Here is an 11,863-nt window from a genome sequence, read left to right as displayed (position 1 = left end):
TGACAGCAGGAAAGATGAAATGCAGTCTAAGCATTGAACAAGATGGATAACAAATGTGTGTGCCAAAAATAACCGGAGGGTACGTTCCTGCTGTTTACAGTGCTCACGCTCTGACGGCAGATGTCAGTGTAGCCGAGACTGCGAGGGCGGCTGAGCTCTTTCTGGCTGATGGGGTCATATTGACTGGAACAGCTACTGCGATGCCCGCCGATCCGAAAGAGCTGAAAGGTGAGAGCTGTCATACGAAGGTCGAACGACAGGCAGTGCATCAGCTTCTGGATTAATGTAGAGAGAAATCTATATATCTGCTGTTCCTGAAAAAAGGGGAGAAGCAAAGAAACTCTCTTTTTCTAGCAAGTTTGATTTGATACAGCTAAAGTAATGTGATTGAGGTTCTGTTTGGATTGTCTGTGGTATGTATCTAAACAACAATTTTTGTGGGATAAAAACAAAAATTATTTCAAGCTTTTATAAAGCAGAATGATACTGAAGTTGACATTTTTACACAATGAAGTTTAATTTCTGAAAAGTGTAGTATAAGAAAAGGATATGTCATGGCCTTACTAAAAAGTTAACTAACTAAAACAAGAAGTAATTTTTCAGTGGAAAGATTTAGGTCTTCCAAAATGAAGATGCAAGTCCTGCAGGAAAGGGGACATTTGAATTTGATAACTTTCCAGACAGTGATACCAGGGAAAATATTGCTTAGAAGATTTTCAGAAAGAATACTACTTCACTGTATATGGCATTTACATAATTTTAAAATGTTATGGACCTCTTATGAAGGGTGAGGCATTTCACTTGTGGGTTATGACCTTTGCAGAAGTGTTACGTGATTCTTCATGTTTTTATGTTGGCATAGATTTGGATTGTCTTCATGAAACTGATTGCTCCCATCCTGGAGTTTTCATTCTGTATTAATGAATAATTTTAATTTAGATTAATTTAGATTAATTTAGGCTTTAATTTGAGCATTTGTCTACATAAAGTAGAATGTGTACTTTTTAAAGATTTTACTTTTGCTGATATCATTTAGCCTGCTATACTTTAAAATTTTACTGCAGACAGTGACTTGTATTCAACTTACATTAGTTGATTAGGGTGAGCTCTAAGCTGGGCTCCCTGCTTAGTGTGCATTAAAGTATATTCATCTGTCCATTCTGGAGTTTTAAAACATGCTGGCAAACATGTTAGCCAAAACAAGTTCACAAAATATCACTTTTTCACTTCTGTTGAAGTGTGGCCAAGTTACAAGAAATACTTAGACATCCACAGCTGCCTTTGAAGAAATTTCTGTTCTAAGTTGCCGTGATCACCTGTAAGGATCAATCTGCAGAATTAGCTAGCATGTGCTTGGTCAAACTTAAAATATTAGTACCTTTGGCAAAAATAATTTTTGAAGGAAGAAAGATATTAATGTGGGCTCCGTTTCTTCAGCATATTCTGGTTTAAACCACCCAGTTGCTATTTTTTCTTTGTTATCATAGGAAAGAAAAAAAAAGCAGGTGAAAAATGTACTTAATTGCAATAGAGACCTGAGCCTCAAACACTTGGAATAATGTGAAATCATTTAGCTTTTTTTGGCGTTTTCCCATATCATACATGCTTATCAGCATTTAAAAGACATGCTGAACTTGTCAAAATTGATTTTTCATTTTATACACATTAAACAAACTTGGCCAAAGAACAGATCATAAATGAATATATTTCAGTTCACCAATGCTAAAAATACAATGATGGTTTGGTAGAGCTCATGAATTAGTTGGGATTTTTTCATATCATAAACCAGAAATGATGCATAGAACAGATAACATTTAAGTTAGGTATATTTTATAGACTGCAAGATTTCATTAATCTAGAATTCTATCACTACCTTCAGTTAATGCTGCCTCACTTTTAATGCAGGTTAAAATAAATAAATAAATAAGTATTTAATAAGTCTTAGGACAAAGTCCTAGGTTAAATTCTGCTTTCCAATATATGCATGCAGCAACCTCTGTTGATTTCATGTAACAGAGAGCAAAACCAGTCCTGTAGGCCCATAGGGTTTTTTATGACAGGACCCCAACCAAACAAGCCCACAGCTGCTGCTTTTCTTTCCTGTGAAAAATGTCAGTCTCAGTCTTGTTCTCTTTCTAGCTCCAAAGAACAGAATGAATCGGAGTTGGCAGCTGTAATGAAGTACACACACACATTTTATGTTTGGGTTTGTGCTATGAAACAAGAATCTGAGGATCATGCGTTTGTGTTATCAGATCACAGGATTTTGAGACATTAGCAGGCTCGTAAGAAGGCTGTTGGCTTAAAACAGTTAAGAACTTGAAAATCAATATTCCGGGGTATAAGGAAATGACAAATTGGACACATCTCTGTTGGCAGATTCTTAAAAGGAATCAGATTTACAGTATACAAAAGTTGGTGTTGACGTGAGTGAAATTCTACATTTTACGAATTTATGCTGTACTGGAAGTGCTGTATTATGATGATACACACTATTGGGCACCTTTTATCACACTGCAAAACATCTCTTGAAAGCAGAACCAGAAAGACAGATGAGATTTTGTCATGTCTTTTTTTCCAGCCTTGTTGTGCAGAAATGCAGAAGTCTTTTTGCCTTTGCGTTGGTGTGTTAAATTGACTGATTTGTGATGGGGTATGGGAAATGAGTGTTTCCCTGTCAAGCCAGCAAGCTATGTTTGGTAGGATTTTGTTTGTAGTTGTTTTGCTGCCTTCTCGTAGAGTAACTATCAATGACGGCAACTGGCAGGCTTTGCTCTTACAGTGAGCACCGACCTTCCTACAGAAGAGTTAGTTTCGGCATGTGTGCCAAGGCACCGTTTCTCATGGGAGCAGGAGATCTAAAAATCTTAATGCTGCCTTCAGGTTATTAAGGAGCAAGAATTATAGCTGAGCTTTTTGAATTACAATTAATTTATTTAACAGACCATATTTCCATTTAAGAGGTTATATGACTTTGTTCCAGTTTGTTACATTGTAAAATGGTTCTTTGATTGGAGAGTGTGAATATATCAGGTTTTCTGTTTGAGTATAAATACTTCCAGCTTAAATTCCTGATTCAAATCAAGTCCATATTTAAGTGACCGAAGCCTTTGTCTAATGACTGCCTAGTTATCAGTATGAACAAAGCGGATGGTCTCAGCTGAGTAACCAGGGAACATCACGAAAGCCAACAGCTGGCTATGACTGTCACATCATTTGTAATCATTCATTCAAGGGGCATCAAGACTGATTTGCCCTCTTACGTTTTGATGGTCTCTTTAAGACAAAATAGAGGCTGCTGCCTTTGCAGTACCCTCCTATAGATAAGCAGGAGATGCAAATCTGATCTGTATGTTTTGTAAGCCTGAGATTTAATGACAGGAAAAAAGTCCTTTGAATTTAAAAGCTAAAATGTGTTACAGTGGAGCATTACCATAAACATAGTGTTGTATACGGTACAGTGATTACTGCATATGAAAAAGCTGTTAAAGAAGAGTAGTCGAGCAAGTTATTGGCCCAGTGGTGCTTATTTTTATGCTGTTCTTTGCCATTGTTTTGAAGCTAGGAGTATTTGGCCTTTATTTCATGTAACTTGTGCGTGCCATAGTTCAAATGCTTTCATTGTGTTTTGCAACCAAGCACTATTTGGTATGATTTTATAAAAGACGTGTCTGCAGATGTACTGTCACACAAAGGAGCACAGTGCCCTCTAGTTACAGTTTACTGAAGTAGAGAAATATGCAAGTTCTGTAAACACTGGCATCTAGTTGTTTTAACATCATAAAATTGTCTTTTTCTCTGTGTCAAAAATATTATCAGAGGAAGAAAGCTGAAAAACATCTTAAACAAGGCTCTGTGTTTAGAGACGTCTAACAACGACTGAACGTCACCGTACGGAAGCATATCTCACTGCTGTTGCATTATTTTCTTTTACAAGTTAGAATTTGCATTAACAAAGCCAATAGACAAGTCATTTTATACTAATCAACTTTAGGCCTTGATGTATTTGGAAATGACTTAAAAGTAATTTCTGCAGCCTACTTAATTAGGTAACCTAGGCTTATATATTGCCATCCTTCACGTTGCCTGTCTGAATAAAACTCGAGCGCAGGAAGAGCTGTGTGTGGACAGCATGTGTCAGGTACGGATCACAGCAGGCGCTGGAGAGCTTACTGCGTGGGAAAGCACGTGGGCTTTTGATAGTTTCATGTCAGTCTCAGGTTTCACTGTTGCAGTCTTTGCCCAATAGGGCTGTGCAGTTGTCTCACACCCTTGTGATCATGTTCTGTTTAATAATTTGGTGGTTCTTTTTTTTCTGCTGATGGGAAATAATTATGAAACAACTATCTGCTAATGTGTCTTATGTTTTGTTATAAAAACAAAGATTGACTTGGAACACAGTTCCTCTGAGTACAGTAAAGTACAGTTGTGCAGAACTGTGGTCAGTTGTAGCACCTTAACTATGGATCTGTGTAAAGCAGATCTGATCTTAAGAGTACATAAATGCTATATAAATAACACTTTTTTTTCTAGAACAGATTTTCATTGGCAATGTTATAAATAACTAAAAAATGAATTTTTTTTGCTGTAAAAAGGATGACTATCGGAGTATAAAATATGCATAGAAATAACCATTGCTTTAATCATGTATAAGTGATCCAGTTTTGCTTAAAATTCTCCATAAGGATTGTGTTGTATGGTTTAATTCTTCTGTGTTCAAATGTTTGCAGCAAACAGTTATTGTTCCTAGATTGAGAAACAGTAGGATGTGTGACCTCAAAAGAATTTTAGTTTAATCAATCCCCTTTCTTTGGTGAAATAGAAAGGTGATGAATAATTAGTCTTCCCTGAAGCATCATTAGTAAGTTTGGTATCTGATGAAACTTTCTTTAAATATAAACAGTGTTTTGAAGTAGACTTTTGTATATTACATACACGCTTTCCGTAGTTGCCTCAAGCTTTAATCATCTTATATCAACTTATTATCCCACTTAACAGCAATTTTTGTTTTCAAAGGTCAGAAATAACGTCTCACAGCATTTCTTTAAGGAAGCAGTGAAGCAACCAATCCCATAAGAGTGACTCTTAGGGTGGTCAGTTTGAGTTGAAAGGGTGAGAAGGGTACTTAGTAACTATTGAATTGGCCTTTTCTTTCCTTTTTATTTTTTTTTTCCTCCAAAGCTGTACTGACTTAAGAAAATACTGTCTAACTACCAGTTTGTTATCCGTGGAGAACCTTTCCATGGTCCAAAAAGCCTCCCTCTTTTGTTTTCAGTCTAAAAATATGAGTTGTCTTGACTGAGCAGTGTATCCATTACTGTGTGGGAGGCTCCTCTGGCATGCACGCGTTTCACAGCAAATGTGGTCACTGAGACACTGAGTGAAATCCACCCTTATGTGTGAGGGATGAAGGGGACAACACTATGTGAGCCCTGTTTTGATATCTTACCCATTTGAACCAGGTAAAGGGCCAGATGATGAAAAAACACATACTATGTCTAGAAAAAAAGATCTTTTTCTTTTTTGCTCCATTGCAATTTATAGAAAGAGAATAAATCTTTGTTAGTACTGTCTTCTTGCTTTCCAATAAACTAACTGGAATTATCAGTGTAGTATGTATGACCACTGCTTGCTTTCCTACTTCAGTGTCTCCTGAAATTTATTGTGAAGTAGAGAGCATGTTCCTTTTCCTTTTCTTGTGAATAAGGCTTTTTTTTTTTTTTTTTTTTTTTTTTTTTTTTGCATATTCGCTGAAGATCTTGCGCTAGATAACCACATACATAAATTCGGCAAAGGGACTTGGCAAGAATATGCCCCAGACCAACTACCATTATTGTGATTTAAACTGATGACTGAAGAATTGTAATGAGCATAGCCCTACCGGATAGTTCTACCACTCTAATAATCTCACCACACACTTGCAAAAAAGAATGTGAGCCAATATAATAAATCCAAACAAGAACGGCATCTTGCTCTAGTTTCTAGATTTTGATTACTTCATAGGAAGTTTTTTCAGGAGTTATTTAGTTCTTTTAAGGTAAGAGAAAATTGAGAAGCAGTTAAGAATCCACAGGAGGCAGGGAGGCTCCAGCAGGAGTAAATCCTCTGTTAAAGCAAAGGACCTCATTTGTCTGGAATCTGTATTAGGTGTTACTGCTATACAAACAGTAAATCATAACTCCTTTCCGTGTATGTGTAGTACCATAAGTACAATGGAGCCTCTGAGCATGCTGGTAACAGTCACCTTAAGTAAGAGGGCACAGGGTACAGCAAAACCATGCTAGTCCTGCTGTGCCAAGAATTCCTGGATCCAGTGCCTCTTCTTACTAGGGTCATGGGAGAAGAATGAATTTATGAAGGAATGCAGTTGAAGGTGGTGTATTCTCTGCCAACCAATCTTGCAGGACCATCGTTCCCTGAGAAAAAAAGAGGAGTGTAACTATGGGGTTTTTAGACCCAACTGCCCGTAGCACTGAAATCCTCCTCTAATATGTGGTCAGGAATATTATTTTGAAGCCTTTCCCACAATGACAGAATGCAAGGCAGAATGTGGTTTGTTTGTTTTTTTTTTTTTTTTTTTTTAAAGGTTGCTCAAAGCTAAAGGTGATTGATCTAGAGAAGTTATTTCATCCTCTGCTAGAAGTAAGAAAACCGTGTGACCATAAGCTTCTTGACACTTACCTTGATAGAATTTTAAAGACTGGACAGAGGAGATCAGAGTACTTAACCCTAATATTGGTTTTCTTCACTTCAGAGGTTAAACATGCTGTGAAGATTCCTGTGCTGATTGGGTCTGGAGTGACGCTGGAGAATGTGAGGACTTACTTGGATGCAAATGCCTTAATAATTGGTTCATATTTCAAGAAAGAAGGTTACTGGGCAAATGGTGTTGATCCTGACCGTGTGAAGAAATTTATGGATCATATAAGAAAACTGAGAGAATGAATTTGTTAGCAAACAGTGTATTTGTAAAAATGGAGTTTGAAACATTGTTCAGAATTAAAACACAAATATGCGCTTAAAGGGGTAATAATGTTAAATGAAAACACACATCATCTCCATAGCTAGTTGGGAAACCAGATGACACTTTAAAATAAACTGATGTTTGTTTCTAGGCAGTATATTTCTGTGGCACTCAAATCTACAAAACCAAACTCTGATGGCTTGTGTAATATATTCCTTACTACAAGTAAAATGCTTATAGAGTTTAAGAATTTGTAGTAGCTATTCATCACAGGATGAGCTGAGTTCTCTTTCACATGTGAGTACAATAGGACACCCTAAGTTTACAGCTAACAGTATTGTAAATTGGACAAGTTAATTAGCCTTTTGGTTTCCCCATCTGTAAAATGATGATAATAGTACCTGCATCACAGGGGGGTTGTAAGACATAATAAATGAATGAATGTACAGCACTTTCATCTCTTCAAATGAAGGGCTCTATTAAAGTTCAAGATCATTATTTTTTCATTAGAATTGTGCATTTATTAGAAAAATGTAGTAATTGTATACCATACAGAAATTTAAGATAATTGGGAAATAGATTTACTTATTAGAGAATAAATGTAAATATTTAATTACATTTTAAGTAGAGTTGGAATTCAGTCAAAATGTTTTCACAAAAATTTTCTTTTAATAAAGGCTTATTGCTATTTTTCAGCAACCTCCCACAGCTTTGTTCCTCTCCAGACTAGTATTAGGGATGTTTAAAAACTCCTTCCTATACAAACAGGTGTAGTTATGATGGAAGCCTTTCTACCAAAACTGACAGGTAAATACAGATTTTCATTTTTCATTTAAAATCTGGGGAAAAATATGACAGTCTCACTGTGTGTATTATAAGAGATTGCACCTCAGTTTGATCTTAAAGCTCTAAGGGAGTCTAAAAAACAAACAAAAAATATCTGTTGTGTTGTGGATATATAAAGTGTGGACATGTATTTTCATTCCTTGGGACTGAGCTAAGTTTCAGGATCCTCTGGGATCCTTTTCTTTTTCCTTGACAGCTATGCATCAGGCTTCTGCTGATCCCAATGAAAGGTACATTGTACATGTCAAAGCAAGTATACAAGCACATTTTTTTTGTGTCACCTAGCAGAGTGCCCATCTTTCCCTGAACGAAAGATACAGCCTCCTTCCAAAGACACAAGTAGATTTTCCAGGAAATTTAGTTTTGTTAACAGAGAATTTCAGGCAGCAGTGTTTTGGAATAAGTCTTCTTCTCAGGTGCTGTTTTTCTGGACCTGTCTGTCTCTTATCTGGCTCCCATTAGAAATAGATCTCTCTGGTGTGCGAGCCTCTTAGAAAACAGATTCTTTAGACCCTGTGACAGCTTGGCATTCTTCTACTTATTTTGCTTTTCCTCCCAAGCAGGCTGACAGTGAAACATAGAAATAGAAATCTTTTCAGGTGCCTGTTTGTTGTGGCTGGCACTACTTTTTCTAAGCCTATATTTATACAGGCATTTTAATCTGCTGTGTGTTTGCACTTCTGTCAAACCGTGGTTCCATCCCAGCCACTTGCCCCCACCTTTTCTCTTCTGACAGCACTTGTATTTCCTCATAGTGATCAGGAAACGGATGGTAGCTGAAAGCTAACCCAGCCTTGAATGAGCCACATGCATAAAGATATTTAAATCTTATTTTTTCTGTTCCATTTCCAGCTCTAACTTGAAGCTATATGTATAGGCAGTACAGAAATATTTGAAGATCTTGAAGACACTTTCTAAATCTTTTTTTCCTTGCATCCATTCACCCTCTGTGTGTTTTGATATATTTACCAGGTAAAGTGTTGATCTGATTTATTCTCTAAGTTCTTAGCCTAAATAATGAGTTCCTTGTTATGTCCTCTCTATTGTGGAAAAAACTAGTGAAATAAAAGAGAATGAATCTAGATATTACTAATATCAGTGTGTTTAAATCTGTACATATTTTTCACCTTTGTGTATTCAGGGCTATTTTCAGGCCTTTCACAAGTTGCATATATTTCCATAGCTGATTGCACAGAAGATTTAATGATGATTGTACAGGCACATGTTATCTAAGGGAATTGTCACCAGGTTTGAAAGTTATTTTCAGTAAACCTATAAGCTAGAAAGACTGCTATGTGAGCAATGAGCACTAGTCAACACTAAAGCCATAAGCAGAATAAACATTTTAAAGTAGTCAGTTGAAACCTATAACCAATATACTGATAAGGATTGTTCAACAATGATAACTGTTTTTAAAGAAACTGATTACAATTTCCAGAAGTCACATTTATTGATACAAATGTGCGAATGTAAGTGTTATCAGCATGTTTCTTGCATGGATTTATACTCACACGTACCCTAAAATCTCGGAAGTGACTAGGGCTCCAGTGGATTTACATCTGAATAAAAGGGATGGTAAGTGAAAACTACTTGAGTGCTATATATAAAGGTATAATTGAAATGTCATACACAGTAGTCTTTGTAAGACAAAACCCTAGTGACTTGATGTTGTGCTCAAAACATGCAGCGAATACTATAGACAGCACTGGAATTTTGCTAGTACTTCGTATTAGCACACCACTGTATAACACTTGCAGGAGGAACAGGAAGTAGATTGAATCTATATTGTTACATAGAAACTGAACTGCAGAGTTTAGGGACTAAAAATAAAGGAAAACTGATTTTAAAGTCTGGGAAGGTGATTGATCGCCAACTCTTTATCATTCTTCGTGCGGAAAGTATTTGTCTAGCAGCATTAAGCATCTGCTTGCTTGTTTCATACAGATGCTGTAAATAGAATTTGACCTTTTGTTCAGAAAGTGTTTGAATATTTAATGTGAAAATATTACGTTATCAGAAGGGCTGTCTCTTTTGGGAAGAGTGTTCCATTTTTATACAGCCTGAGATCTTAAGATACTTTGGAGCATGAACAAGTTTAGAGCAGAACAAAGCAGGTAGTGTTAATGTGGAGAAACTCTAGAAGTAAATAACAGCTGTTCAAGAAGACTTATATTAAATATGTATTAATTAAGTTGAAGTGCATCACTTAAATACGTGAAGAGATTATCTTGTGTTAATTTACATTAAAACACACAGCATTTGTTTGCTTCATTACAGTACCCTCAGTGTATCCTAAGCTATCACCTCATCCTACACTGAGCATTTTGTTGGGTATTGAGTGCTTTCGATCTGCCCTTTTAAAATGTCAGATAGTGGCCTCCCTTTCTTGTTGAATCTGTTCTTTATCTCATGTTTTGCTCTTATGTAGTTACTATACTTGTGTCCATTCTGTGCTGAACATAAACTTAAGAGAAGAATAGATTGTGAAAATACAACATCCATTGCTCACAGCACAGTTCCCTAATGTGCCCAACCTGTATTTCATGTGTAGTTCTCACTGGTAATTTATGAACAAACAGTAAGAATTTAGATATCTATTTACGTAGCCAAATGAGTTCACACGAAGGCTCAGTACAACCTTTAATACCGAAAAGATACCTGGAAAAACGGGATCTGTTTAGTGAAATTATAAATAAGTAGTCAATAAACTTAATGAAAATGATAGTACTTTGTCATTTAAGTGAATATGTAAATCTTAATAAACCCTCACTCAATTCTTGAAACATAAATACTTTTATCATGCACTGGAAGTGGGCAACTTGAAGAGGTGCAGCCCAGAAAGTCATGCTAACCTTGGCTCCCAGTTTTGGATTTATCTGTTAACATTGGGCCTTCACCATCTTATATCTGACTTCCATGAAAAAGTTTTAGTTAGCCCAGAGCACTTTAGATTTAACTGACTGGAGACTTGGAGATATTTTCCAGCTCTTGGGTCTAGATATAGGCCACCAGTCACTTTCCAACTCTTTACCAAATCACTACCCCCTTTGCAATGGAAAATTACCCGTGGGCAAGGCAGGAGCAGTGATGGGCTATGTTAGATCCCCCATCTGCAGAGAGCATCAGCCCTGCAGTTTGGACCAAATTTTAGTGCAGTAGTAGCCTTATTTTCTTTAGCATCACTACTGACTTTTCCCTGTCCTGATAGTACAGATGATTTTTTTCTGAACAAATTTCAGTGCTGGAAATACTTAAGCTTATAAGATTTACAGATAATTTTCGGAGATGGTTTTCTTCCTTGTGCCACCTAGGCAGCTGATCCAGCTTCTAAGCTGTTCTTTGTGGTACCAGCATATCATGCCGTTATTTTGTCTCTCCAGATTCCCTGATTACAAGCTGGATTCCAGTTCTTACTTCCAGAATCTACCCACAAACTCCTCACTGTGGGAAGACTGTAGAATATAAAGTGCTTGCAGGCAGGTCCTGGCAGAGCAGGAAAGGGGAAGGAAACCGAAATATTTTGGCAGTAAGAAAATGTTGAAGTCCCTGACAAATTGCTGCATTACATGACGTTCTTGAGAAAAGTGAATGGGGATGTTTTTCTTTCTTGACTGTAGTTTCAGGTTGTTTCATCAGTTGATTTCTAGGATATTGTTCCAAGATTATCTCTGCTGGTGTGAGTGTTTAGGAAGATGTTTTTGCTAAATGAATGCTGAAGTTCTGTAGGATAATTGTGGCAATAAATGGTGATTTCTGTAGCACTTGGAATTCACAGCTCCTTGGTTTAGGAGCAGATTTAGGCACAACATACTGGTCTTCAAAAAGAACCAATTAAAAGGTTTTCATTCCAAAATTTCTCTCACTTTCTGTATCTTTGTCCCTGGTATCCACACACTCACTATTTACTGTACTAAAGCCATATCTGCCCTATAAACTGGAGGCTCTTCAGAGAAAGAATTGTTTTCAGCTTGTATTTAATGTTATAAGCATGATGTCCTGGAACTGACATAATAAAGAACTTTTGGAACATAGAATTGGAGCTTAGGAACAAAA

The 11,863-nt window shown here is 36.6% G+C and overlaps 1 protein-coding gene across 2 annotated transcripts in view; it reads left to right on the top strand.

Annotated features, from left to right (window-relative positions):
• Positions 1 to 11,863, top strand: part of LOC134146152 (uncharacterized protein F13E9.13, mitochondrial-like) — a 28,771-nt gene extending 16,908 nt beyond the window's left edge. Inside the window, exons 5-6 of one of the 2 annotated variants that reach the window (XM_062586374.1) lie at positions 101 to 228; positions 6,755 to 11,863. In XM_062586374.1, the coding sequence (XP_062442358.1) occupies positions 101 to 228; positions 6,755 to 6,945 (319 nt within the window). In that variant the 3' untranslated portion in view covers positions 6,946 to 11,863. Of the gene's footprint in view, positions 1 to 100; positions 229 to 4,111; positions 5,574 to 6,754 lie in introns of those variants that run through there. The other variant, XM_062586375.1, reaches the window with a different exon arrangement.

The sequence above is a fragment of the Rhea pennata genome, chromosome 13 (assembly GCF_028389875.1).
Source record: "Rhea pennata isolate bPtePen1 chromosome 13, bPtePen1.pri, whole genome shotgun sequence".
NCBI lineage: Eukaryota > Metazoa > Chordata > Aves > Rheiformes > Rheidae > Rhea > Rhea pennata.
The sequence above is the reverse complement of the archived record's forward strand: the minus strand, read 5'-3'. Positions and strand labels throughout refer to the sequence as shown.